The 25,591-nt window shown below is 46.7% G+C and overlaps 1 protein-coding gene across 7 annotated transcripts in view; it reads left to right on the forward strand.

Moving 5' to 3' along the window:
* The window catches only part of PDE10A (phosphodiesterase 10A), a 547,546-nt gene that overhangs the window by 288,451 nt on the left and 233,504 nt on the right, over nt 1-25,591 (forward strand). Inside the window, exon 1 of one of the 7 annotated variants that reach the window (XM_070518620.1) lies at nt 8,976-9,060. The exons of 1 other annotated variant lie outside the window; for it this stretch is intronic. In XM_070518620.1, the coding sequence (XP_070374721.1) occupies nt 8,991-9,060 (70 nt within the window). In that variant the 5' untranslated portion in view covers nt 8,976-8,990. Of the gene's footprint in view, nt 1-8,975; nt 9,061-9,803; nt 10,829-11,655; nt 11,775-17,874; nt 18,043-18,895; nt 19,007-25,591 lie in introns of those variants that run through there. 5 more of the 7 variants (XM_070518469.1, XM_070518430.1, XM_070518566.1 and 2 more) reach the window with 5 other exon arrangements.

Consider the following 25,591-nt stretch of genomic DNA (forward strand, 5'->3'; position numbering starts at 1 on the left):
ATTTTCACCAATTGCATCTTCTTCAGTCATGCTGTACTTAGCGACGGCTTATTCAGCAAATAAACCATGCTTTTTAGTCCGCCTTTAAATTCTTTGCCATGCAAAACTCATGCATTGCCATTAGTTTGGGGCTTTGGAGACAAGCTTTTATGAGAGCAAAATAACTTGCTACACTTAGTTTTGGCTCTTATTTAAAAACCATTTATACTAATCTTGGATTTTTCTGTTGTTGCAAAACTTTCAGTTCGTATTTTGTGATTGTGAATCAACACGTTTACTTTTCAATTAAAACTTACCCCCACCAAACAGACTTCGTGTACCATCCCCTTCTCTAGCCATGACCATTACCATAATTTTTTCACGGTGCCAAGGAATTATGATTGTCGTTCATTTATCCTGCAGTGATATAAAGTGAAATGTGAATTTTATGAACCAAAGAAAAGATTCAAAAAATTTAAAAAAGTTTTTCACTAACTCTATTTTCTTCAGAGTTATACTGAGCTTGGCGACGCCTTCTGGATGAGTTCACGTAGAAATGACAGCTCTGGGACGTGTTAAGTGGTTGGTTCCAGATTGAATTGCTAGAGGTGGTGGGCCCACTGCAGTTACCTTATTTTAATCCACTGTAAAAGGAAGGAGAGTAGATTTTTATATCCAAGAAAGGCTGACAACTCCGGCAGCCACAGTGAATTGCTGAAGTTATGCTAAAACGCTGTGGTTAAGCTAAAAATCTGCTTTATCCCATTGACCAGGAAGATATATATGAGTAATGCATGCTTTGATGCAATTAATGAGTTTCTGATAAACTCTGTGGAAATCTTCCCTTTTTTTCGTAACCGAGCATCAGCTTCTAAATGCAGGATCCAAAGGGAAGTTTTAGTGACTCACAGATTTATCTGCTTGTACTGATCTCTCTTCTGAAAACTTACTTAAATGAGTTCAAAAAATAAAATCTGATTGGACCTGTATTTTAGTTACTTAAAAAAATAAGGTTTGACTAATAACTGATGGATAGATTTTAACAACATACATACTAACGCAGCTACAAAATAGGGCTATTTCGTGTGTAAGCTTGCTTTGATATGGGAGGAACATCTTAACCGAGCCCTCTTTAAAATGATCTCACCTTAATAAACATAGAAATCTGGGAATACTGAATGCGAACATTTTGCCTTGGAGAATAAAGCACATGAAATATATCTAAACGGGAAAACAAAAGTTCTAATTTGCCTTCCATAGCTGCTTTTTTTTCACATTTATAATCCATGTGTGAAAAATATACAAAATGGGCCTCAATCCTAGCCATAAAAGCTACCTCCGAAGGCTGTTATGGGAATAAATTAACAGTCTTTTGAGTGCAACCATAATGAACATATTCATAGGGAGACATACTAAATAGTCAATGTGAAGGTGGCAGAGTGAGCAATTTATTTTCTCCTCCTGGGTTGACTTAACTCACAAGTGGCTGTGTAAATGGTGTGTGTGTGTGTTCGGTTCTCCCGAGAAAGTGGGCCAACATTCTTGGGTGGTATTCACACTCTTCAGGCGTTAGACATACTCTGTGATCACTCATGGGTTATTGTGTCATTGCATCTCTAAAAAAATAAAATTATCAAGTTTACCAGTCGCTGGGAAAGAGGGTGAGGAAAATGTCATCAAAGCAGTTAAAACACAAAGAGGGTTTCACTCTAGCCTGTGTCATTGAATGATATTCACAAAAATAAGTAGACTTTGGTAATTTATAGCAAGGATCATCCACTCATTATGCCTCAAAAATAGTGAACTTCTTGCCAAAAAAGGATGACTTCACATGGATACATTGAAAACCTATGAAATTTCATCTCTTCACCAGTGTAGCCTAATCTGAAAAGCGGATTGGTTAACTACAGGCCACAGAGACATAAAGTGTCACTTGTTAAGACTCCAACAGTTATGGAGAAGACAGTGGAATATGATCAAGAGAGACACTTTGCAACTATAAGATGATCAACAGCTCCTTCATACATGGGGACTCTACCGTAATTCACCGAAAGGGTGCCCATGCCACCGTAACTTCTCAATTTGTTTGAATACATTTATCCCCATTCTTGTTCTTCACCTTAGGTGCATAATGCTGACATTTTGGGGTATTCTTAAGACCCTAGGAATCCTAAGTCCTCTCTCTACTTGTAACCTGAGCAGCTTCTCCATCAACTATGCTGCTGCTTCTAGGTAACTCCAGAAACTAGGACAAGGCATTTATAGGAAATACTCACATTTAACTTAAGGTGATTCTATCACGATTTGTCAATTATGTGAGATTATCAAAGTCACAGTTATTTTTAACTTGGTTTTAACTGTTCCATTCCATTTTTTTAAATCAAGTAGGAGAATCTTTCAGAATGGGCATGTTAACATTTCTAAACTTTTACTACCAAATGAGCTGCATTTGAGTTAATGATGTCCTATTATATTTCTCAGTGTCCCTGTGGTAAGGCCTTTACGCTATGGATGGGAAAACCACAGCTGAATGGTAACTATGGTGGAATTGCCCTAAAGCCACTCTTGTTTTCCGCATTTCACTCCAATGCATTTTTTGGTGACTCATGTTAAGAAGTGAATTAGGGGTATCTTAGTTCATACACCATAAAACACTTCCTCAGATCAGGATGCTCCTTCAGGACCAGAAGCCCACCCTCAGAGCCTTTGGAAGGAGAGGGTGGACAAAGTGTACAGAGAATGTGCAAATTACTTGCAGCTTTCTCTCTCCGATTCCCCACAAGCCACCTTAACCATCCATGTGTGGCAGGATTATTGTTCCTGGCCCCCTGCCAGGTGGCGCAGCTTGAGCAAATTCAGCCTCCAGATGTTCCCTTCCTGCCCAGCTCAACCACAAGTGTACAGACTTGAGCTTGGGCCAACTGGGTCCTTTAAAAAATGACCACTATGACATGGAAAGCATAATCAACCAATTATTTAATGCCACTCAGCTTTGGTGTGTTTTTCTGGAAAGTCGGCATTCACCTCACGTGCCCTCATCATGTCCCTCAGCTGGACGCTCATAGTGCCCAGCAGACCAACATCTCACAAGTAGAAAGTAAAATGGAGATTTCAGATCAGAAGGGTATGTTTGGTTTTACAGTATATTTTTTCAGCTAGAGTTGATATGCTAAATAATTGTTTTTTCGTAATGATAGCAGTGATGGTGGTTATTGAGCGGGGCAAGGGTCCTTAAGTAGGATTATCTGAACAACAATAGGCATAGTACATAATAATGTGCCAGGAGCCCACGACTCCTGGGTGCGGATTTCTGGAAACTTCCAATGGAAATCTCTACCGCCGTGGAGTGCCAGAAGGAGAAGGAGAAAAGTAAACTTTCATGTACACAGCTAGAAAGTAATAATCTAACTAGTGACCTGGAGTCAGTGAAGAAACAGATTTGAATTCAGGTGACCTCCACGTGTTTGACTAGCTACCATACTCCTTGCTATTCTGTGTGAAACAATGAAATGCTATCAAATGACTGCTTAAACGTCAGGAGCAACATGTGGACGCAAATGAGCTCCGTGGGGAGGAAATTCCACTTTTTTTGACCATACCTTTGTTGATGACTACAACATTAACCAATGCAGCACAAAAGCAGAAATTTATTAAACACCAATTTCTGAACCAAACAAAATGAATGTGTCTAGAGATTATGGAAGATACATGGTCTTAACTTCCCCTTTCTTAAACTACCAATCTGAAAGATGTTGGCAAATTTCTCTGGTGCTCTGTCAAGTCATATAAATAACAAAAGGCTACAAAACAAGGCTGCTTATCTTTGGGCTTTTGAGAGTTATTTTTTCTCATAAGGGTCCATTTCAAAAGATTTAATATACAAAGTTGTAGTTATAGGTCACATGGAAATGTTGCTTTTACAGACACCGGATGGTGAGTGTGCCAGCAAGGAGGGCTGACATAGTCTAGACAGGGGCCTTCCATAATGTCAAATAGAAATCCTTGAAAAATTTGCCCCAGCACTGCATGGCTGACGTAGCAATGGATGTCAGTAGCTCAGGGATGTCGCAGCATAAAGTTCTCTCTCACTCTCCTTTTTCTTTTGGGCACTTTTAATAAGAGAAGCTTAGGGGAAAATCTGGCTTTATAAGTCAAGGCCTGATGTCAGAACAATTCACCCATGTGAATGAACCCGCCTCCACTGCATACCTTTAAATGCTCTTCCAATCATGGTCCAGACTGCAACACAACTAGGAGCCCCAGGCCATAGCTTTCTTATTTTTTCTGAGATGAACAGAAAGGAATTTAATTCTCTGGATGCAATGAGCCATTTTGATCCTCAGTTTTGAGACAACTCTGTAAGAGTCACCAATTTTTCTTTTTCCCATAACTGAATCAGACCCCTTGTATAAATGTCAAGGCTCATTATTTTAAACTAAAATAATATTTGCAAGAAAAAGACTTCCAAGCCACAGACGAAGACCTGCTTATTTCAAACCTCGTTAACAATACACTATTCAAATATCACACAATCATTTGTGTGGGCATGAAGGTACTCATCATGGTGGGACACACTCAGTAGGAATTTTGGCAACCTTTCATGAAACTCTATGCTCATTTGTACCTAAGGTGTTCAGATAAGGACATACCCTGTTGAGTAAGTTAAGCTACTCCCTAGTCCCTATTTTTTTATCCCTAATGCCCCTCCATGTTCACTTTCCACTTAAATTCTTTAACTGGACTTCAGTTCTGCTAAAGAAGTATTTCTTTCTTTTAGGCCTATTGTATATATATAATACATATAATTCTCTCATACTACTTTTATTTGACTCTTGAAACACAGTCTCAAATGAAATTGATACATCTGACTTGTAAAAGTTTGGTGAAAGTGTTGATTATTTAACCAGATCTCACGGTTATATTCTAAACTGTATGTTTTTGAGAAATGAAAACTGCTTTGGCATTCTACAAATCTTAGTGGGTTTCTAAAGTGATTTGATATTTTTTTAATGGCATCATCTTCAAAATGGAGTTCTGTGTCATAACAGGGCAGTGTTATATAAGAGTTAATGCTCACACACGGTGATCAGAGAACTTAGGGTCGCTTATATAACCCCAGCAGCACTTTTAACACCAGTATCCTCAGGGTGAGACACCCACAGCCATTAAGCAGAGCTTATTTTCAGAAGGGAACTAAATGTTTTGCTTTTGAGTAACGAAAATTTCCACTTGGATCTTATTCATCAGGGAACACACTTAACCCCTTTTTCAGAAGGTATGGCTACTTAAGAAGATTTATTTGGCATACTAATGTTTTAACAATCTGCTTGCTATCTAAAAAAAATTCATTGAAAAACTAAACACTATTTTGATGTTTTTTAACGAAGAATAATGTAACCCATACTGGTTTTTAGTGGTTTTATAATGTAAAGCAATAATAAAATTGTAGTATGTTTTATAGTTAATTTGTTTGAATTCATAACAATTTAATTGAACCTGAAGATCTAGGAAGATTAAGGGTAGCTGATGGAATTGTTTTTGTCACCTTTGGTCTATTTTCAAGGTTGTCTCTTTTATAATAATATTTTTCTTACTGAAATTATAACCGCCATTTTTTTTAGGCTGGACTATGACTATACTGTAAGAATGCGTGCCTCCCTTTAGTCAAGATTTGTTAATATCAACACTGATAGAAATGTGTAACCAGTTGGCATGCAGGTGACATGCAGGAGAGCAATCATTGAGTGCCTATTGTGTACTGGCCTTTATTAAAGCTTACGAGTGTTAAAAGAAGCAGGACCCCTGCTATCAAGCTGTTGAAAATGGGATTGTCATTGCAAATTATCTGTGTGTTAAATTTCTTAAGAAGAGATTTAATGCAACACATTTGTATGTGGAGATAAAATACATGAGCTCCAGGAGTCTAGACCACAAAGCTGTGATGGATTGGGGATGAGAAAAATTGAAGGATGTTTCCTGGAAAGACAAACTTAGAGCTAATAGTGAGGGATCTGGTGGAGTTGGGAGGGTGTGAATAAATGCCTGGCCACTGAACTTCATTTTTAACATGTTAGATAATGAAGAAATTATCTTATTAGAATGCAGAAAGTTTGGGTGATATATGGCAGCTGAATTATATATATGTTGATAATTTACTAGCAATTAAATGGAAAAGTCTGACATGTGGAATCCACATGGTTCTACTGAGCTTGGGGGCAATAGCCACATGCTTATGAATTATTTTGCTCAGATAAGTATGCTTTTTAAATAAGCCATGAACATTAAAATCAAGGTAAAGAGAAAGTGGTTTTTTAAAATAGACCTTGTCTGTATAGGTAGATGAGCTTAACATTTAATGAAACTTTGTTTTATATCTATATAGAGGAAGGTTACTAGCATTTTAAAAGAGAAAACATTATTCACGAATCAGTTAGCAATATAAAATTTATAGCTGTAAGTACTAATGTCAAAAGGTGTAAAATAAAATCAATTAAGACAAAGGCCTCCACGTTGGTCAAAGCATTTGTAAAATATTAACCATACCTATTGTAAAAGTAACTCTGAGACTATTAAAAGGGGTGTATGGTTAAATTATCATAAAGAAATTCCATAGTTTTATGAGGAAAATCATCATTTTTAAAATTTCTTAGGCTCTACTTTTGATCCATGTTTTAAAATGTTTTTAAGAGCATATAACTCAAAGTAGATAATAATCAGGCAGACATCGTGTCATCTATAAATGAATTGTTATGCATAGAATACTAAAATTAATATAGAATTAATTCGATTTAAAAATAACAATATATGGAGGAACGTTTGGAGAATTTAAATATACTTATGGTTGCACAGGTCCACCAACATGTTTCATGACCAATATAAACTTCTTTCTTGATCACTTTCCTTGGTAAAGAGCAGAGACAAATGCTTTATAAACTTTTAAAATGTTGAACTGCTGGTAATGATCATGGTAATTTTGGCACTTTTCCTGGTGTTAACTTCCCTGTTAATATACTTTTAGTTTTTACTCCTTGTGGTGTAGGCTGGCATTTCCTCAACTGAGAATCAGGAACGTCGTTTATTTCAGGAAGAGCATTGTAGGGGGTGTGAATTTCCGCCAGGGTTCTTCCTATGCTCCTGGAGTTACAACTGATAATTTCAGTTGTGCTTAAATTCTGCTGTTTCCTGATAACATTTTGACATATAACTAAATTGCAAAGTTTATGGGGACTATCAGAATGCAGAGTTCTCTTGATTATGGGCCACTGAGTTTATTCATAAAAGGTTTGAAGTAACTAATATTTAGTGACAATCTTCTCCCTTTTCTGATACATCACCAGACAAGCTCAAAGAGAAGGAAAAGCATCCACAAGAAACACATTCTACAGGTGTTGCAACACCTGAACACAGGGTGAGTGAGAGCCTTTGTGTCTGTGTTTGTAATTTAAATCTTTGACTAAACAGTGTTTCACAAAGAAAGGAAAAGTGGCTGAGTGCCTATTAGACTTATATTAACGGAAGTGGACTCCAATATTGAGTAGGGAGAACACTTAACAAATGTAATCGATAGTAAACATCTCCTCAACCTGTTCCTTTTCCGTTGTCATGCTTTGTCATTTTTAATTTGTCCAGGAACTGTGTGCCTTCTAGCAAGCATTTGGAGAAAAGAAGGATGAAAGACAGAAAGCAGTTTGATTCCAGAAAAGGGTTAGTGAAAATTCTAAAGTTTGCGCCCTGATTTAACAGAGACTCAGAGAACAAATATTTGATGTTTCCGCTCGGCGCCTTGCGCCCCGCACCCGTACAGAGGGGGCTTATATTCAAGTTAAATGTAAATTTTTTTGTAACTGGAAAGAACTTTTATGATCCCCAAAAGGCAACTAAGAAAACTTAAACGACGGGGAGAAACATTTCGCATGCAAAGGAATGAACAGGAAACACTCGGAGTAGAAATACATCCTCCCCAAACCTGTGGGCAGCCCTGGAGACCCTCCCCGCGGGGCCCAAACCGCAGCCTGCGCAAAAACGCGCGACTCCCAGAGAAGTAACAAGCGCGGGTGTGCGCAGCCAGACGCGTCAGCCGGGAGCCTGCAGCAGAAGCCTGGGCAGCATTGCTCAATTATTCTAGTTTTTTTCTTCCCCGAAAAAAAAAAAAAGAAAGAAAAAAGAAAAAGTAAAGGCAAAATGCCCTTTCAGTAAGGTAAGAGTCACCGGAATCTTTTCCTTGTTCCGCAAATTTGGAAATTCCAATCTAATGAGTGCCAGGGCTGGCGCCCGCTAAGCGCAACGTTCGGAGTCCGCCCGGCAATCGCGGAAACGCCCAGGGGCTTTGCTGGGGGAGTAGAGCCGCCCCGCGTCCTGGGCGCCCCACCTGCCCAGTTTGGTGCAAATACAAATATGCCCTTTTCCGCTGCGGGATGTTCGGATGGGAGTGGGGAAAAGCACAGACTTGGGAAGACTCTGGAGCACACTTCAAAATAAAAACACCTGAGAACTGGACGGAGAGAAGAACATGCGGGAGGCGAGAAATGGCCCTGGGGCCGGGGGGACGCCGGGGGCCCCGTGCCCTGCGTCGGCCGAGCGGGTGCAGCGCCGCGCACGCCCCGCGCTCAGGTGACCGCCTTGCCCTTCGCGAAAGCTGCGCTTCGGCGCGCGTGCTCCACTCCTGGGAAGGTGACCTAGTCCAGGGAGTCTGGACAGCCCGTCCCACCGGGTGGCAGCAGGCCCGCCGCCCTCGACTCGGACCCGGTTTGCGGCGGCGGCTCCGCTGCGCGCGCGCCGGCGGGGAGACGGACACCTGCGCGTCTGTGCGCTTCGGCGCTCCAACTTTTCCAAACTTCTGGCGCCTCCTTGTTCTGAGCGCCCATTGGGCGGCACATTTCCCTGCAGTAGCAGCTATCGGGATTCGGAACTGGGGAAGTGGGCGGGGGGGTGTTGTCCCGAGCAAGCTGCAGGAGACGAGGCGGCCCTCAGAGCTTTGGGGCGATGATCTCACACATTTTCTTTTATGAGCCATGGTTTGCCCTTTCCATTCTCTGACCTCACCGGAGCAAACGGGGCTGTGCACACCAAGTTTGTTTCAAAGTGAGTATAGCAAAGGGAGTCCTGTGGATGAACCAGCCTCTAAACCTTAGTTTATTGTAATCACTATTCGTTAATTTAAACTCCAACCAAACGTCCGAGTTGGAAGCCTCCTTCCGGGAGCTCTGAGCACAGCTCGCTTGGAGCTGCTGGCCCGCCAGGAGGGTTCCTCGGCTCGGGCAAGGGACAGGCCGACGTGGCTCGCCCAGCAGCTCACAGCTGGAGCAGCTGCAGGCCTGCAGGTTTAGAATCCGGAACACCAGACCCAGATGTGACGACGCCCCGGAGAGACTCAGGCGTTCCCCTGCCCTTCCGCTCCGGCCCGGGGCGCACGCTGTCAGCTGAGGGCCGCCGGGGTGCGGGGACCTGGCGCCGCCGGGCCGAGTCGCGGCGGGGCGCGCTACGTGGGCGCGGACGGCGGCGGCGTGGGGAGCGCCCGCTCCGCCAGTGGGCGTCTTCTGCAGCCGCTGCCACCGCCTCTACGGGCAGCGGCACTGCGGCGCTTTTCTCCGCTGCTTTCGAGCCATCGGCGAGGCTCCGCCACCGGAGCGCGCACAAACCACGCCACGCTTGCAGGCAGCGTCTCAGCCGCCCCTCGCCCGGCCGGGAGCACGCCGATTGTGCGCGCCAGCCAGCAGCCGGGCGCCGCCGCCGGGGACTCGCCCCGGGCCCGAGGTCCTCCCGCACCCAAAGAGGAACACGATGTGAAGACTGGGCCGGGAAGGGCGCGGAAGCCGGGAAGAAGGACCAGACCGACGCTCGGGCCGACTGGCCGGGGAGGGCAGGTCCTGTGGGGGCGGAGCCCGCCGAGTCCGGGCCCGCGGCGCGCCCCTCCCGCCGGCGGCCTGCCCCCACCGCGGCCCGAGGAGGAGGGCCATGGCCAGCCCCGAAGAGCCGCTCGCACCCCGCCCCCAGGCCCCCCTGCCGGCGGCCGGAGACGAGCCGGGTTCCAGCCCCGGCAAACTCCGCCCGGAGCCCAGGCGCAGCGCCACCGGCGGGGGGAGCGCAGCGAGCCCGGGCCCGGCCCCCGAGCGGCCTGGCCGCGGCCGGACCGAGCGCGCCGCGCCCCCGCGCCCGCCCCCCTCCACCGCAGGCCGCGCCAGTCCCGCTGGGGGCCCCGGCGCCCTGCCTGCGCGCGGCGGCGGCGGCCGGGTCGCGGCCCGCGCTCCCTTCGCGCTCGCCTTCTCCTCCCCCGTCCCCTCCTCCTCTCCATCTTCCTTTTACTTCTGGCCGCCGCCCCCCCCGCCCCCTCCTTCTCTGCTCCCCTCCTCTTCTGCCTTTCACCTCCCCGTGCGTCTCCCAGGAAGGGAGGGCGCAGCGGCAGCTCGAGGAGGCGGCGGCGATGCTGGCGGAGGAGGAGGAGGAGGACAAGAGGCAGCTCCCTTGAGCGTCCCCCCCAGCAGTAGTCACCGCGGCGGCGGTGGCAGCGGCGGCGGGCGGCGGCGGCTCTTCCTCTCCCCTGCGCTCCAGGGTTTGCTGCTCCCAGCCCGCGCCGGGCCCCGGCCGCCGCCGCCGCCCCGGCTCGCGCTCGCCCCGGCCGCCTGCCGCGGGGGCTGCCCCGGCTTCCCGGGCGCCGGCGGGGGCTGCCCTGGCCCCAGCCCCGGCCCCGGCCCCAGCCCAGGCGGCGGCGGCCGAACTCCGAGGCGGCCCCTAGGCGCCGGCTTCGCCCTCGCCACCGCGTCCTCGCTGCTCTTCGGCTCCGACATGGAAGATGGACCTTCTAATAATTCGAGCTGCTTCCGAAGGTTGACCGAGTGTTTCCTGAGCCCCAGTAAGTGGCCTGGCTCCACATTCCCGCGTTTGGGCGGGGTGGGGGGGAGGGAGTGGAGGTCTGGGAAGGGAACCTCCTGCGATGGGCGGCGGGCAGGATGCGTGCGCCCCGGGCGGTTAGCGCCCAGCGGGCTTCTCCTGAGACGCGGGAGGCTGGAGACACATTGGTGGCGCGCGGGAGCGTCCGTCAGCGCCGGGACACCGGGGTTTCCCAGGCTCCGCGTGCGTGCGGGGGAAGGGTGACCTGGAGCCGGGCGTTTAGAACAGGACCTGCTGCCCGCCTCGGGTCCCGCGGTGGTGTTTCTGGCCACACTTGCCGGGCACGTCTTTATACTCTCTGCCCTGTGATCATTTACGCCAGGCTCCTCTCTCTTTAGCCTGGGAACACTTGGCTCGAGTACACGCGCTTCCTTTCGCTTGGGGCGTCCGCCCGCTGAATCCCCTGGCTGGGCGAGGGCAGCTCCGGGCCCCCGAGCCACGCGCTCCCAAAGGTGAAGGCACTCGCGGTTCCCCGGGGTTCTGTGTCGGGGCCCAGGCCGATCTCCCCCCCCCGCGACCCCCGCCTGACCCTGTTCCAGAGTATGGACTAGCCGGGTGGAAATGGGTGCACCTCCGCTAAGAGTCCTCTTTCTCCAAATCCTGGGGGTTGGCTGGTGCTCGGGTTGGTAAAAGGAAGGACAATGGGACGTTAAGGTGGAGGAGACTAGGCGCTGCCGGTCTCCCCCAGGCCGACCACGGCCACTCCGCCTCCCCAGCCCCGGGTGCGGGGCTGAGAGCGCGCTGGAGCAGGGGTGGCAGAAGGCGTGTCACGGGGGAGGGGGATAAGACTGAGTAGAATAGTCAAGGCAGAGGTTCGCTGGAAGGCAGGAGGCGGGAGATGTTAAGGGAAGAGGCGCCCGGTGCGCAGAGGAGGGGGTCGCCGTTGTCGTGGATGGAGGGCGAGCGAGGTGAGGACGGGAGACCGGGGGCGGGTGGGAGCGCCGCGGGGGCCCGGAGGTCGCGCCCACTGGACACTGGGCGACTCTGGCGCCGGCCAGGTCGGGCGCGGCTGCTCGCGGCCCTGAGCGCGGGGCTCCGGCGCCACCGTCCACCGCGTGCGCACCGAGCCTTTGTCTGCTGCTCGCTGGGAACCGCGTTTCCGCGGCGCCTCTCCCGGCCGACTCTTCCAGGGCTGCTGTTTCGGCTTCCTGCTCCCACCTGCCGCTCACTACTCAGTCCCGGCCGGCCCGCGCCTCCCGGCCACCGGGGGTCCTGCCCCTCCTCGTGGCCGGAACTTGTCCGGGCTCACTGCCCGCCGGGGCGCCTTTGGGGCGCAGCCCCCGGGCGTGCGAGCATGTGCGGCCCTGGGCCTGCTGACCCCGCGATCCCGCCTCCAGGACGCGAGTCGGTCCCCCGTGGCCGAGTGGCCCAGCGGCCTCTCCTACACTCTCTTGCGGGCTCCGGCCAGCAGCGGTCTCTGCTGGTCCTTGCCCCTTGACCTGATCGGCGGGTGTGGGCCCTGGAATCCCAGCTGCCCCTCCATCCAGTACCCTTCCCTAGTCTGATGGGCACAGCAGTTTCTAGGTGTCTGCCTCCCCCCGGCCCCCAACCTGAGGATGCTGGTTGATTCCTAGATGCCGCAGTGGAGGAGGGATGTGGTCAGGACGCGAGGGGCTCGCTTGCAGCCCTTAGGCATATTAGGCAGGGGCATTTTTATTTACCGAAGTGGACCTGGGTTGCCCATGGATTGAAGGTGAGAGGAGAGCGTGGAGTTCTCAGCCAGTTCTGACATGTGTCGGGTAAGCCTCAGGCCTGGCCTAGGACCCGGTTCCTGTCTGTTCTCTTCCTCCTGCCTTGTGAAGTCCTCCCTTAAAAAATAAACTTCTACTTTTCACCATTGGTAGCGAGTGGGGTGGGGTGGGGTGGGGGGCGGGGGGGGGGGTCAAAGGCTGCCACACGGTGCCTCTGACAAACACAGTTTTGGGAAGAGAGTGGTGCTAAGGTGACTTAGGAGTTTAGGCCTTGGGATGGAACACGTTTTCCTAAAACGATGAGGTTTCTGTTTGTATGTTGTTGTAACTACAGTTTGTTTGGGGTGGGGGCACATCGTGCTGGAAGTTATGGAGTGGAGTAAAGATGAGCAGCTCAGGTGGGGTGAAGTTGTCCTAGAAGGATCCCTGGCAGACTTTTCCTTAGACAGAGAACCTGGAGAAGAAGAGGACCAGCAGAAGGGACCCCACCTACTCTGCAGAAACTTCTGTCAGGAGAAGCACAGCCTCAGGAAAAGCCAGGCCAGCCATAAGACACTCAAGAATTGTGGGGGATTGTTGTTTTTTTTTACCCCTGATCAAGTCGGAGGGAGCGGCTTGGGGTTTGAACAGGAACAAGTGGCTACAAAAGTCTTTTTTGGGACAGTGCTAAGGTAGCAAGTACTTAGGTACTTTTAAGCAGAATCTGTTACTGGACCTGCCTCACTGAAAAGATGGGAAGAGGCTGGATGGATGCTCCAAGGGCAACAGCCAGTTTCTGCTCTAACACTCTAGTCCCCACCTTTGGGGTCCTTGTTTCTGTCTGTTGCTGCATGACAAGCTACACTTGTGTGAATTGCTGAAGTACCTGAAGCTTGGCAGACTTTTCTAATATTTGTCAGTAAAAAGGAGCCTTTTTGCAAAAAAAAAAAAAAAAAAAATTCTGGATTCTGTAAGAATGTAAGAATGCCCAGATGCATACAGATGTGTCTTAATTGTCGCATGTTGGTTCCCTTTTTACCGTTTCAGTTTGGTGGATCTCTGCATTTGACAAGCAAGTTGTCACGTGAAGGTTGCTGGTTCCAATTATTGCTTGTACAAATGCCGGTTTTTGTTTTTATCGTCATCACAAAGAAAATCACGTGTGGAAGGTCTAAGATCCTGGTTCTATTCCTGTGTATTTTAGCTCTGCCTTTTGGTTTACACCGATGCACTGATTCACTTAGTTGTGCACGAGCTTATTGAAAGCTGCTGCCACCTGCCAGGTGCTGCCCTGGCCAGGCTGTGGTCCGGGAGTTCACCAATCCGTAGGAGAGAGATCCTTCTAGAAGCAGGTTTACCACTGACACTCAGCGCTGGAAGGGGTCAGTGGTCACTCTCCATCCCTATCAGACCTTTCCTGGTTTGACGTCATCCGCCATCTGCCTTTAATTGCAGACCTCTGAACTCGTCCTCAGGGACTAGGCTTCAGCACTTCATTGCTCTAAAGTTGCTGATTAGCATAGAAAACAGTACCTACTCAGGGAGAGCCCCAGTCCATCCAGAATGAATTTTTTGAGGTCCACCTTGCAGTGGGGTGTGTGTGTGTGTGTGTGAGCGAGCACATGAGTGTGTATGAAGGAAAGCAAAGAAGCGATGCTGTGATAGGCCAGTATGGGTTGCAGTCATTCTTCTGGAAGGAACAACTTACCTTGTCTGCACTTGGTGCTGTGATGGGAAGTGCAGGAGATACACCTGTGGACAATAGACTTTTGGGGCTGAGCAGAGAGTAAAGCCTTAAGGACACTGGAAAGTCAGGAAGTCACTTCCACCTCTCCCTCTCACAGATCCTCCCACATCTCTCTACAGATATTTCCGTGTTTCACCAGTCGGCCCCTCTGAAGGACGCAAAGAGCTACAGAAAAAGGAGACCACTGTAGGTCATGGAGGGAAGAGAGGAAGCAAGGAAAGTGAGCTGGGAGAGATTTGTGAATGCAGGCTGCTAATATTTCCTCAGACTGCAATTTATTGTTTAGTTCTCAAATATCTAAAACAGAAAATGAATATGTTTCCAGGAATTGTGGATTTTGAATATGCTCCACATGGCTCACTAGCCACTCCTGCTCGCTTTCTTGAGATGTAAGATACTGTGTGGCCAACCCTTGAACAAACTGAGATAAATGGGATCCCTTTTAAGAGCAAATGTGTTTAACGCATACCAGCTACGCTAGACTTCACATTTTACTTATTTTTACGGGCCTGGTGGGACTGAGATTGTAGAGGGACAAAAACACAGCAACAGAAATGGGTGTAAATCAATTAACAGCTAACTCACAAGTAATTACTGAGTACCTGTTCAGTGCAAATTCAGGGAGATGAAAATAATAACTTTCCTCAAAGGACCTGAACTATGCATATGGGTACCTACACCACAGCAAGGCTGTGACTTCTTCCTGCGGGCCAGGAGGATGCAGGTCCTGAGTAGGACCAGGTGTCAATGGCGATGTCTCTGTCTCTTTTGGCTGGAGTGATCCAAAAGGGGTTAAATCCACAGGGCAAAGCTGTTTAAACTGGGTGGAACTAATTAGGTTCATTAATTCTAATTTCACAAAATTCCTCTTTTAATTTCAGAAAACCTGTGTGAACAAAGATGGTCCCTAAAAATTTAAATGAGAATCAGTGGAAACAGTTGAAGAAGGTGTCTTCTGTCATCTCAACCTGACATATTAACTTTAGTTAATTTTTGCACATCAAAGTTTTTCTACCTCAATGGGGAAAAAAATTCAGCACCATATAGTTAAGCCAATATTGGGATTTTGTTCAGTATAAAGCAGGTTAAACATGGTGTGGTGAACATTTTACCAATTATGACACCGTTAATTTCTGTTTGTTTAAAAACAGCTCATGCAGCCTGAGAAGGAAGGGAAAAATAATTTTCATGAAAAAGGAATATTTCTCCCTTAAAAGGAAAATTCTTAGTTGTAATTCAAAACATTTTAATTTCCTTTTAAAATGTAAATCAAACTCTCCAGCTGATCCATTCTCTAAATCTGTCTCAGGGAATACTCCACAGGGATCCCAGAGCTCCAGGTCTTACAAAGGAAACAGAAGATGCCCATCACTCCTGTTTTATTTGTAGCACTTACCACTTTCTGGAATTCTCCTGCTCATTTATTGCTCTGCTTGTTTACTGCTGGTCTGCCCTCTCCAGAAGGCAAGCTCAGGAGAGCCAGAGGGCAGGGGCTTGTCTTGTTTTTTTGGTTCTTTTCCTGAGACTATAACCGTGGTTGACACACATACGGAAAGTCCTCAAATATTTGTGTTAGAAATTCAAAGATGAAAAGAAACAAAAAAAACCCCGACAACGTGGTGCCTGTCTTCAAGAAACTTCGAAATTGAAGGCCAGTCATGATAGCTTCCTGGGCTGGAGCCTCTGTCCTAGGGAGCCAGGATTCAACCCCGTATGATTCAGACTTGGTCCTCTTGGGAGCCCACGGCTAACAGGCAGAGCTTACACACACGCTCACTGTCCGGCAGAGGCAGCACAAGATGCTCTGGGGACAGAGAACGGGGTACTCTCTGGTTGGAGGGCCCTGGAAAGGTTTCACAGAGGAGCTGGCCCAAGCCTCTAGGGTGGAGGGGTTCTTCCAGCCTGAGCTGGGAGGAGAAGAAGCCTGGGGAAAACCCTGCCATTAGCCTGGGGTGAGGTGTGGGGAGAGAGGGTGGTGAGACTGGAGAGAGGGTTCTTGTGGGCTAATGGAAGGATAGTACAGTTACCCTTTCCAGTGAACTCCTTTGAAGGACTATACACAGAGAGGTGAAGGAGAACGGGAGGAAGACCACCTTCCGTGGTGGAACTGGGCTTCCGTGTGACTGGAGGCAGAGGGCTGACATCTGTGGCAGAGTAATCCTCCAGACGAGAAGAGGTGGGACTTGAACCCAGCCATGCTCAGGACAAGTCGAGGGAGACCAGGAGCGCTAGGTCGCAGGTAATCTGAACAGGACTGGCTCACTGGATAGGATAGGGGCAGATGGCTCCTTAGTTTCTGGATCAGAAAGTCCGGGGTATGTGTGTGTGTGTCGGGGCGGGGGGGGGTAGTTCCTTGTTCAGAGAAAAGAAATATTAGAAGGAAAGTATCAGAATGGAGCACCTACTCTGTGTCAGACCTTGTCACTGGTACCGGGGATTTCTGCTTGTGTGATGCCTACACTCTAGTGGTATAGACACTAACCCTCAAACATACGAACGAAAAATAGCAAATATCACAAGAGCTATGGGGTGAATTAAGATTGAGAGTTGACTCTATAGCTCCTGTGTGTACTTTGGGAGGTCTGTGAAGGTCTCTCCGGGTAGGGGCAGTGCCACTGGTGTCTAAATGACCAAGCAGGGCCAGCCATGGGGATGTTAGGAAGAGAGCTCCCCAGGCAGAGGGAGGGTCAAAGGCTAGAGGAACAGAATTCGGGCCGTGCTGCTGGAGCCACCAGAACAGTGGCCTGGAAGGAAGCAGAAGAGGTGAACAGGCTAGGTCAGGGCTTCGTAGGGCAGGGGGAAACACTGCATGTTACTCCGCGTGCAAGGGGAAGCTACTGGAAGGGTTTAAGCAGATGGGTGATGCGTGATTTATGATCTCAGTTGTTCATTCTGGCTGCAGTTTGGTGAGTGCATCTAGGGGGCTGTAGTGGAAATGGAATACATGGAGGCCTAGTGTAGTCAAGACGGTAGGCGATGGTGACCTGGATTAGGGTGACGGTCATGGAAATGAAATGTGGCTTCAGGAGGCATTTGGAGGCAGAGTGTAGAAGACGTGGAGGTAGATTGGAAATGGGGAGTAAAAAGACAGAGGAATCAAGAGGGATTTTACCCGGAGCAGTTGGGTAAATGGGAACTGTACTGTCTGTGATGGGGACGTGATGGGGACTCCTGGAGGAGGGACGTTTTGGGGGTGGGCAAGAAATCAGGTGTTCTGCTTGGCACTGTTAAGTCTGAGATGCCTGCTGCACAACTTAGAGGAGATGTTAAGAAGACAATTGGATAAATAAAGTCTGGAAATCATAGGGTTGATGAATCGAGAGGGGAGAATCAAGTAATCCTGGGATTGTCTGCTCCCTGTTGGGTATCTGTGGGTGCTTCACGTGACTGTTGAGGACTTTGAGGGGAATACAGATGGAATCGGTTAATAAACACTTGCTGGGTGCAGTGTAGTGACTCCACAAAAGTCTGATGAATGAAAAGACGGCTTTCTGGAAATCTGCAGGGGGAACTGGACTAGAGATCTAGCTTTGTGACTCTTCAGATCATAGTCGAAGCCGAGTCCTGTGTGGAAACCTGAAATGAATAGTAGGAGTGGCAAGAGGGCAGAAGACAGATCTGGCAGGAGAAGAAAGAAGAACCATGGGATCCGCTGAGAAGGAGTGATCTGAGGGAGAGGAGGTGAAATGGAACAGAATGTGTCATGGAGTTCCAGAGAGGAAGCCCAAGATGGAAGAAGCCAGATGCCCCGGAGATCAAGTGAGTTACCGCAGCCAGGATGCCATTAGTGACTCTGTCTGGGGATTCGGAGTGGAGTGGCAGAGATGGAAACACATTTTTAATGGGGCAAGGAGTCAGTGGAGACAAATACGTCTGGCTGTTTTGGTCCCTAGAGAAGGTGAGAGAGAGTCCCATAGCTATAGGGAGATAAAAGCTGTCTCTTTCCCTATGGAGGACTGACTTGAGAATGTTTATTTGTTGAGGAAAAGGAGTGTGAGAAAATAGGCAAAAGAGAACGGGACAAAACCTTCAAGAAGGTGGGAGGAGTGGAATGTAGTGGACGTGGGAGGCTGTGGATGGTGAGGGAAACGTTTCCCCAGAAATAACCGTGGGAAGAATGGGTGTGGACGCTGATGAGTGTTTAGGTGGAGAGAAGGGGACGGGTGAGAAATTCACAGTGTTTTCACCAGATCCTATCTAGCCATTTCCCCTGATTGGACAGCCCTGGGGTCACCTGAGAGTGGGCGGAACCGGAGTGCAAGCCCTGAGGAATGATGACATGGAGAGCAGGAAATGAGCTCCCCGGGGCCACGGAGGAGAGGAGAGCGTGGATGTGGGAGGTCCTGCCAAGAAGGGAAAGGATGGATTAGTAACCACAGTTAGATGAGTGTGAGTGAGAACGTTTTAGAAGGAAAGTTACGTGGTTGAAGCAATAGTTTGGGAAGATGAATCCATTGTTGGTGTGTGGAGGGAATTGGAGGGCAGAGCTGGCAAAGAATAAATGCACCTACTCTGCATTTACAAAATACAGTGAACCAGAGAGCAGGGACCTTAAAAGTCCTCGATGCACATCTTGATGAAAATTGCCCAGCAGGATGAAATTTGAGTGGTGTTTGGGGGGAAGAAGAGTATTTGGAATCGGTTGCTGAATGAGGGGAAGTGTACCCATAGAAGAGACGCCCAGGACGGAAGGTAGAAACCCCAATGAAGAATTCAGGAAACAGTAAGTAGAATGATCTGGTGGTGGGGAGGGCTTCACGCAGAAGAGAAGTGGAAGAGAAGGCTGGTGTGGCGGATCAAGGAAAGATGGTCAAGTGTTGTGTATGGAGGTCATTTGAATTTGATATTGGGAAGGGGTGGAAGTGCAAAAACGCACAGCGTTATTAGATCATGTAACATGCAAATATTTACTGAGTGTTTTCTCTGCACCAGTTGCTGTCTTAATCGTTGGCCATGCATATGTCCACACAGAGCTGTTCCTTACCTTCAAGGAGGTGCTGTCTAATGAGGGAAACAGACAAGACAAAAGGCACTTATGATACATTTTAACCATGACAGTTGGTAGAGCCGTGCAGAGTTGGGACAGAACACTCTGTAATGGCACCCCTTGCCCATAGGGCGAAGTCTGAGATCCTCAGCGCCCTCCTGTAGACTCGCGTGCAGTGACCTCCTCTGCCTCTTGCCCCTTCCGCTTCCTTCGGTGTATTTTAGGGACCAATTGCTTATAGCTCATGAACTTCTGCCCTGGGTCGCAATGTCCCCTCTGACTGGCGAGCCTTGCCTCCCACTTGCTAGCGGCGTGTCCCCTGGAATCTCTCCTTGCTTCCTGGGCTTGCTCACGGTCCCCCGTGTACCTCCATGATCCTGGCGCTTGTACTTGTCCGCAGTTGTGTGTGTCTCCCGTTAGCCCGTGCGTTCCTTGAGGGCCGAAAGCATGTTTTAGTCATTTCCTTAACCTCACTGCCTAGCACGTTGCCAAGCATAATAAGTCTAATGAGTGAGTAAGCAAAGCTGTTTAAGTGGGAGAATACGGTCGAAAGGGTCCTTTAAAAATACTAATTTTTTTAAAAGGAAGGAACCAAGGAAATAATGTGGTGGTTAAATTTTGTTAGCGTGGCTTGAAACTTCATTTGATTCATTTTTTTTTCATGTAATCCAAATACACTATTTGTCATCAATGACCAGGCCTGCTGAGTTACCGAGAACACAATATGTTCAGGTGCCTGAGTCGCTCAGATCATGAACCCAGTGTGGGGCAAGGATCAGGAGGTGATGGAAAAGAACGAGATAAATGTTTAGGGTGTATTGGATGCTTCCATTCTATTTCCTAAGACAGTGATAAAAAGCTTTTTACTTTGATGAAAACGTTTTCTAGACTAGCAAAGAGAAAGCGTTGCTTATTGCGTTGAAACAATGCCATGTGTTTGGATATGATGAATTATTTGTAAAAATATGAGCATATTTGGACTTTTTAAAGCTGGTAAGTACTGTGTAAGAAGCAGTTTTGCATGAAGAGCAGGTCACTCTGCTGGAAAAAAGCGTCATGCGTATGTGGAACTCAAGTTGTACTTATTTGTACAGGATGTAATTATGTGTTTCTGTATTATAGTTTTAGTAGCTTCCAAAATAAACATCTAAAATGATTTCCAAAAGGGCTTGATTACTGTGGCTTCCTAGATTTGATAATTGTGTTTTACATCATTGCTATCAAGATTACGTACATTTTCAAATTTTTTTCTTTTGTCCCAGGACCAGAAGTTTACGTTTAAAAAACATTCTTGTCTCAGCCGTCATCATGCCTTTTTAGGATAATACTTTTCGTGTCTCGTAATTAAATAGAATATCTCGTGATTAAATAGACTATCTAATTATTTCAAGGCAGATTAAAGACCTAGTTATAAAACCTCAACAATTAAAACAATGTGGTACTGGCATGTGAATAGATGGATAAATCAATGCCACAGAGTAGGAGAGTCTGAAAACAGACCCAGAGCTATAAAGGAATTTAGTATATTTTAAAACTGTCATCTTGTATAGGAGGAGTAAAGACAGGCTGTTGAATACATCATTTGGGGCAACTAGGGAGCCATCTAGGAAAAAAAAAAAAAACTAGATCATATCTTTTACTGTACCTCCAGGATAAATTCCAGATGGATCGTATCTTTAAACATATAAAAAAAGAAACCATAGAAAGAAAAAAAAAATGAGGAAATTCCTTTCTAGCCTTGGAGTGGAGAGAGAATTCAAATGTGACTCAGAATCCAAAAGGAAACAAAAAAAGATGGATAAATTAATCTGCATTAAAAGAAAACCTTTTTATGGCCCTAAGTACCATAAGCAAAGACCTAATATCTTCTGGTAAAGCTCCTGGGAAGTGACTTCCCCCACCCTGCCTTTCTGCTCCGTCTCAATTCCTCTTCCTACGGTGCTTTTTAAGCTCCAGCAGCACCAAACAGCTGCTAGTTCTTGAACATCTGCCCTAGGAAAAAACATTTACAGCTCATATCCCAGCCTAGGGCTAACCTTCCTAACATATGAAAGCTCCTAGAAATGGTTAAGCAAAAGAACCACCCAATAAAAAATAGTCAAAGGAGATGAACAGACAGTGCCTAGAAAGGGAGAAGTAAATGGCTCTTTAGAAAATGAAAAGAGGCTCGAGTTCATTCATGATAAACTAAATGCAATTTAAAATAACACCGAGGTCCTATTTTCACCTGTCAGATTTGCAAAAATTTATTAAACTTCTTTTTTGTTTGCTGTTTTTGGGTTTTTTTTTTGGTAAGGAAGATTGGCCCTGAGCTAACATCTGTTGTCAATCTTCCTCTTTTTGCTTGAGGCAGATTGTTGCTAGGCTAACATCTGTGCCAGTCTTCCTCTATTTTGTATGTGGGATGCTGCCACAGCATGGCTTGATGAGTGATGCATACGTCTGTGCCCAGGACCTGAACTGGTAAACCCCGGGCCACCGAAGCAGAGCGCGTGAACTTAACCACTATGCAACCAGTCTGGCCCCCAACATTATTAAACTTTTTAACACACTATTGGCAATTCTATGAGGAACAAGGTACTCTTGTACATTCCTGGCTGCAGTGTCAATTGGTCCAGCCCCTGAAGAGGGCAATTCAGCAGTGTCGATCAATACTAAAATGCTTGGACCCTTTAAACTAATAATTCTTTCTTCTGGGAATTTATCATTCAGATATACTCACACCTGGGCAAAAAAGGCTTAGCAAGCAATTAATACATTGCAGCATTGTTGGAAAGAGAGCATTGGAAAGCCCCCAAAGTTCTCTCCCTAGTGGCCTGGCTGAGTAAAATTTTCAGCAGTGAAACTAACGTACTAAACATCTTCCAGATCCATTGCTGTGTGCAACAAGCAAAGTGTAAAGCAATATACACACGTGCACACACACTCTTGTGGTAGAAAGGGCAAAGAAAGTGTGTACTTGTATTTGTTTGTAATTGCGTGAAGAAACGGAGCAGGACTCAAAAGAAGGTGTTGACAGTGCTTTCTTGGCTAAAGGGAGTGAGAACTGGGGAAATGGCAGAGCAAGAGTTAGAGACTTTCTGTGTATACCTTTTTATGATTTTTGATTTTTTTTTTTTTGAGGAAGATTAGCCCTGAGCTAACAGCTGCCACGAATCCTCCTCTTTTTTGCCGAGGAAGGCTGGTCCCGAGCTAACATCTGTGCCCATCTTCCTCTGGTTTATATGTGGGACACCTGCCACAGCATGGCTTGCTAAGCAGTGCATAGGTCCACACCCAGGATCTGAACTGGCGAACCCCAGGCAGCCAAAGCAGAACATGTGAACTTAACCACTGTGCCACCGGGCCAACTCCTATATTTTTTGATTTTTTTAATGGCATAACTTATTACCTATTCAAAAATGAAATTTAAAAATAAGTCAGAATTTACCAATATGCCATTTAATTAATTGTCAGTGGCCCTACTTTGTGGTTGAGGTAATCCTATTGTTGTGTTTTTATTGTTTTCTATTGAGATCATAGTTTATTTTTCAGCCCCTTTAAGCTTGTTCACTTGATTTCTGGCTTCCTCTTGCCTCCCACTTACTTCTCCTACACAAGATCCCAAAATGTCAAAGCATGAATATTAAAAAAAAAAAAATCGCATGCATCAACACCCCTCGTCCTTATCAACTCCTTTCTACGTCATGCACAGATTTGAAAATGGAAAAAAAAACCCACTTCTATTTTCATGCAATTTCTGACTCTGATACAGTGTCTGGTTTCGCATTTAAGATATGCACTATTGTTTAAACTGTTGGACGGCTGCCCAGCCAGCTTCATCTGGTAGAAATCACTACATTTTGGCAAGAAACGGAGTATCTACCCTGTGAAAAACGTGGGCTTTACATTCTGGCACATTCAAGGGAATGACACTGTGGCCTCGAGTGGTCTTGCCTCTTAACAGTACCACTAAATTGGGGCCACGACAGTGGGTTATAATTCTAATGTTTCAGCGACTTGATTTTTTATTTAGGGCAGGGACAATGTGAACTCATCCATTCATTCATTCCTCAGCAGACATTTGCAGAGCTGATGTCGAAGCTGTTCTGGGCAGAGGACATGAAGGATGGCCTGGCGCTTAGAGACCCTCATCCAGCTGAGCAAGGACAGAGCTGTTCCTTTTGCTGTGCCTGTCGTAGAACTGAATTCTTTAGGTCCTCATATTTGATCTTTTCCCTGATTTTATTTTGGGTTTAAAGTCAATACTCACTGTTTCTCTAAGTGGGTTTCTTTCCTTCTCCCTTAGTCGGGATATCAACCCTGCTTATTTTCCTGTGTTCTGGTTATAATGTTGACATTTTTCTTTGTCTTATCACTTAATATTATTTCCGTCTAGTCCACCCATTGGTTTTATTTTAGCTGCTACTTCCTTCCTAGTTACTGGATTTTGTGAAAACCCTTCTGTAACCTTAAACGTCCGCCTTCTACTGCCCTAAAAATCTTCCTCCCGTCCCGCCTTGGTGCTTCTGAGGTCTTTAGGCTGTTAATCCCTGTTACAGACCCTGGGCCTTGGGGATGAAGAAATTGTCAGTTTGCACAGCTGCTTCTTTCTTGAAAGCCCTGTTTTCTCATAGCGGCCCGAGTTTCAAGGATGGTCATTGCTCTTTTTTCCTGGTGTGGGGTGTGGGGCTGGGGTCGGGGAGCGGAATCATAGTCTTTGCACTCCGTTGAGCACTGCAGATGCCTTCAGAGGCTTTTCAGATCACTGGGAATGTCTTTATGTTATAGGTTATTCTTTATTAATATTTGTGCTCTAGTTGAATTTCATTTCTCCTAAGATCCTACCGTAGCTGGAGAGTTTTGGCACCTTCTGCGTTTTGTAACCGTTCTGTTCTTTTTGTCAAATAGGCCATCATTAGGAGATCTGTCATTTTTTTCTAAGGGATGTTTGAATTCTTTTTGTTTTGTGTTGGTACATTTTTTAATACATCCTGGCTACATTTTTGAGGTTCAAAATTATTATGACTTCTTGGATCTGGGTTACAGTGTGGTGGGAAGTACCCCGTATTGCTAATGCAGTGGGGTATTCAGTAGCACATTTGAGGATGACCTAAACTTTTAACAAATGCTGTTATTAGATAGAGATCTTCCCCAGAGAGGGAGTGTGTGGGTGGAACGAGAGACCAACAGTTTACGCTTGTCCCTTTTTTCTTTCTTTGTTGATAAACTGCTGGCCTTTGTCAGTATTTTCTAGTGCTTTGGGACTGGCAACTTCTCAGTAAGAAAAAGCAGATAGTCTAAAGTGTTGAGAAATGTGTGTGTGTCTATTTGTTAAGCAGACATCAACGAGGCAGTGTCACATGGAGCTTGGTGAGTTAGACAAGCCTGCATTGAGGGCTTGCTTTGCCAGGTCGTGAAGATGAAGATGAAGATTGTCCTGAAGATGCAATGAGACAGTATATGTGAAGTGTTGACAGTGCCTTGAACACAATCCATGCCAGAGCCTGTTTGTGTCATCCACTGCTTGGACTCTGAGTGAACCCCATGAGATGGTCTTTGCTGAAGAGGTAGCGTGGCACCCCCTGTAAGGGCTGTCTAGGTGGCAGGGAGATGGTTGGGTGGCAAAGGGAAATGAAGAAAGAGGCTGCTTTCACATCCATTTGGCTGGGAAAGGTGTTTCTTTGTAGTTACAGGAAGTACCGCTTCTGGAAACACTGATATCAGGAAATGGCTGGCGACTTAGAGCAATTCCACTTTGTTGGCAAGAAATTAAAGGAAAATGTGTTGAAAATAAAAAGGAAGAATTTTTGGGAAGAGAAGGAACTAAAATAAAACGTGATTGTCATTAGAATTCTTCAAGTCAGGGGAATCTATTTTTTGATCGGCTGTAACAGGCATTTTCCCCATTTATGGAGCCTCTGCACCTCCAATAGATTTGACCTCTGTTCTCTCATGTCTCTGAATTGTTCACATGCACTTGGCCTGACTAAAGAGGAATGTTTCTATTGGGCCTCCCTGCTGCTCCAGTTGAGTGGGAGAGCTCAGCAGCTCACAGCCCTGGAAGCAGAACGAGCCTCAGGTGAGGTGTGTGCCTTGCCAAGGATGCATGTCACATCTCTGGCCAGTATCCAGCGGACACCCTAGCTCAGATCTGGTTTGTATGTATAACTTTATCCTTTGCAACTGGTTATGTATTTACTTTAGAATTTTGTGGATTGTTGGTCTATATTCTTAATTAACTACCTGAGTGGTGTTAGACCTATATAAGTATTACACTTTCCTTTTGTAATTTAATTCTCTCTAACTTGAAGAAAGGTGAGAATGTGTCCATGTGTGATT

Source organism: Equus asinus, chromosome 1 (genome assembly GCF_041296235.1).
Source record: "Equus asinus isolate D_3611 breed Donkey chromosome 1, EquAss-T2T_v2, whole genome shotgun sequence".
Classification (NCBI taxonomy): domain Eukaryota; kingdom Metazoa; phylum Chordata; class Mammalia; order Perissodactyla; family Equidae; genus Equus; species Equus asinus.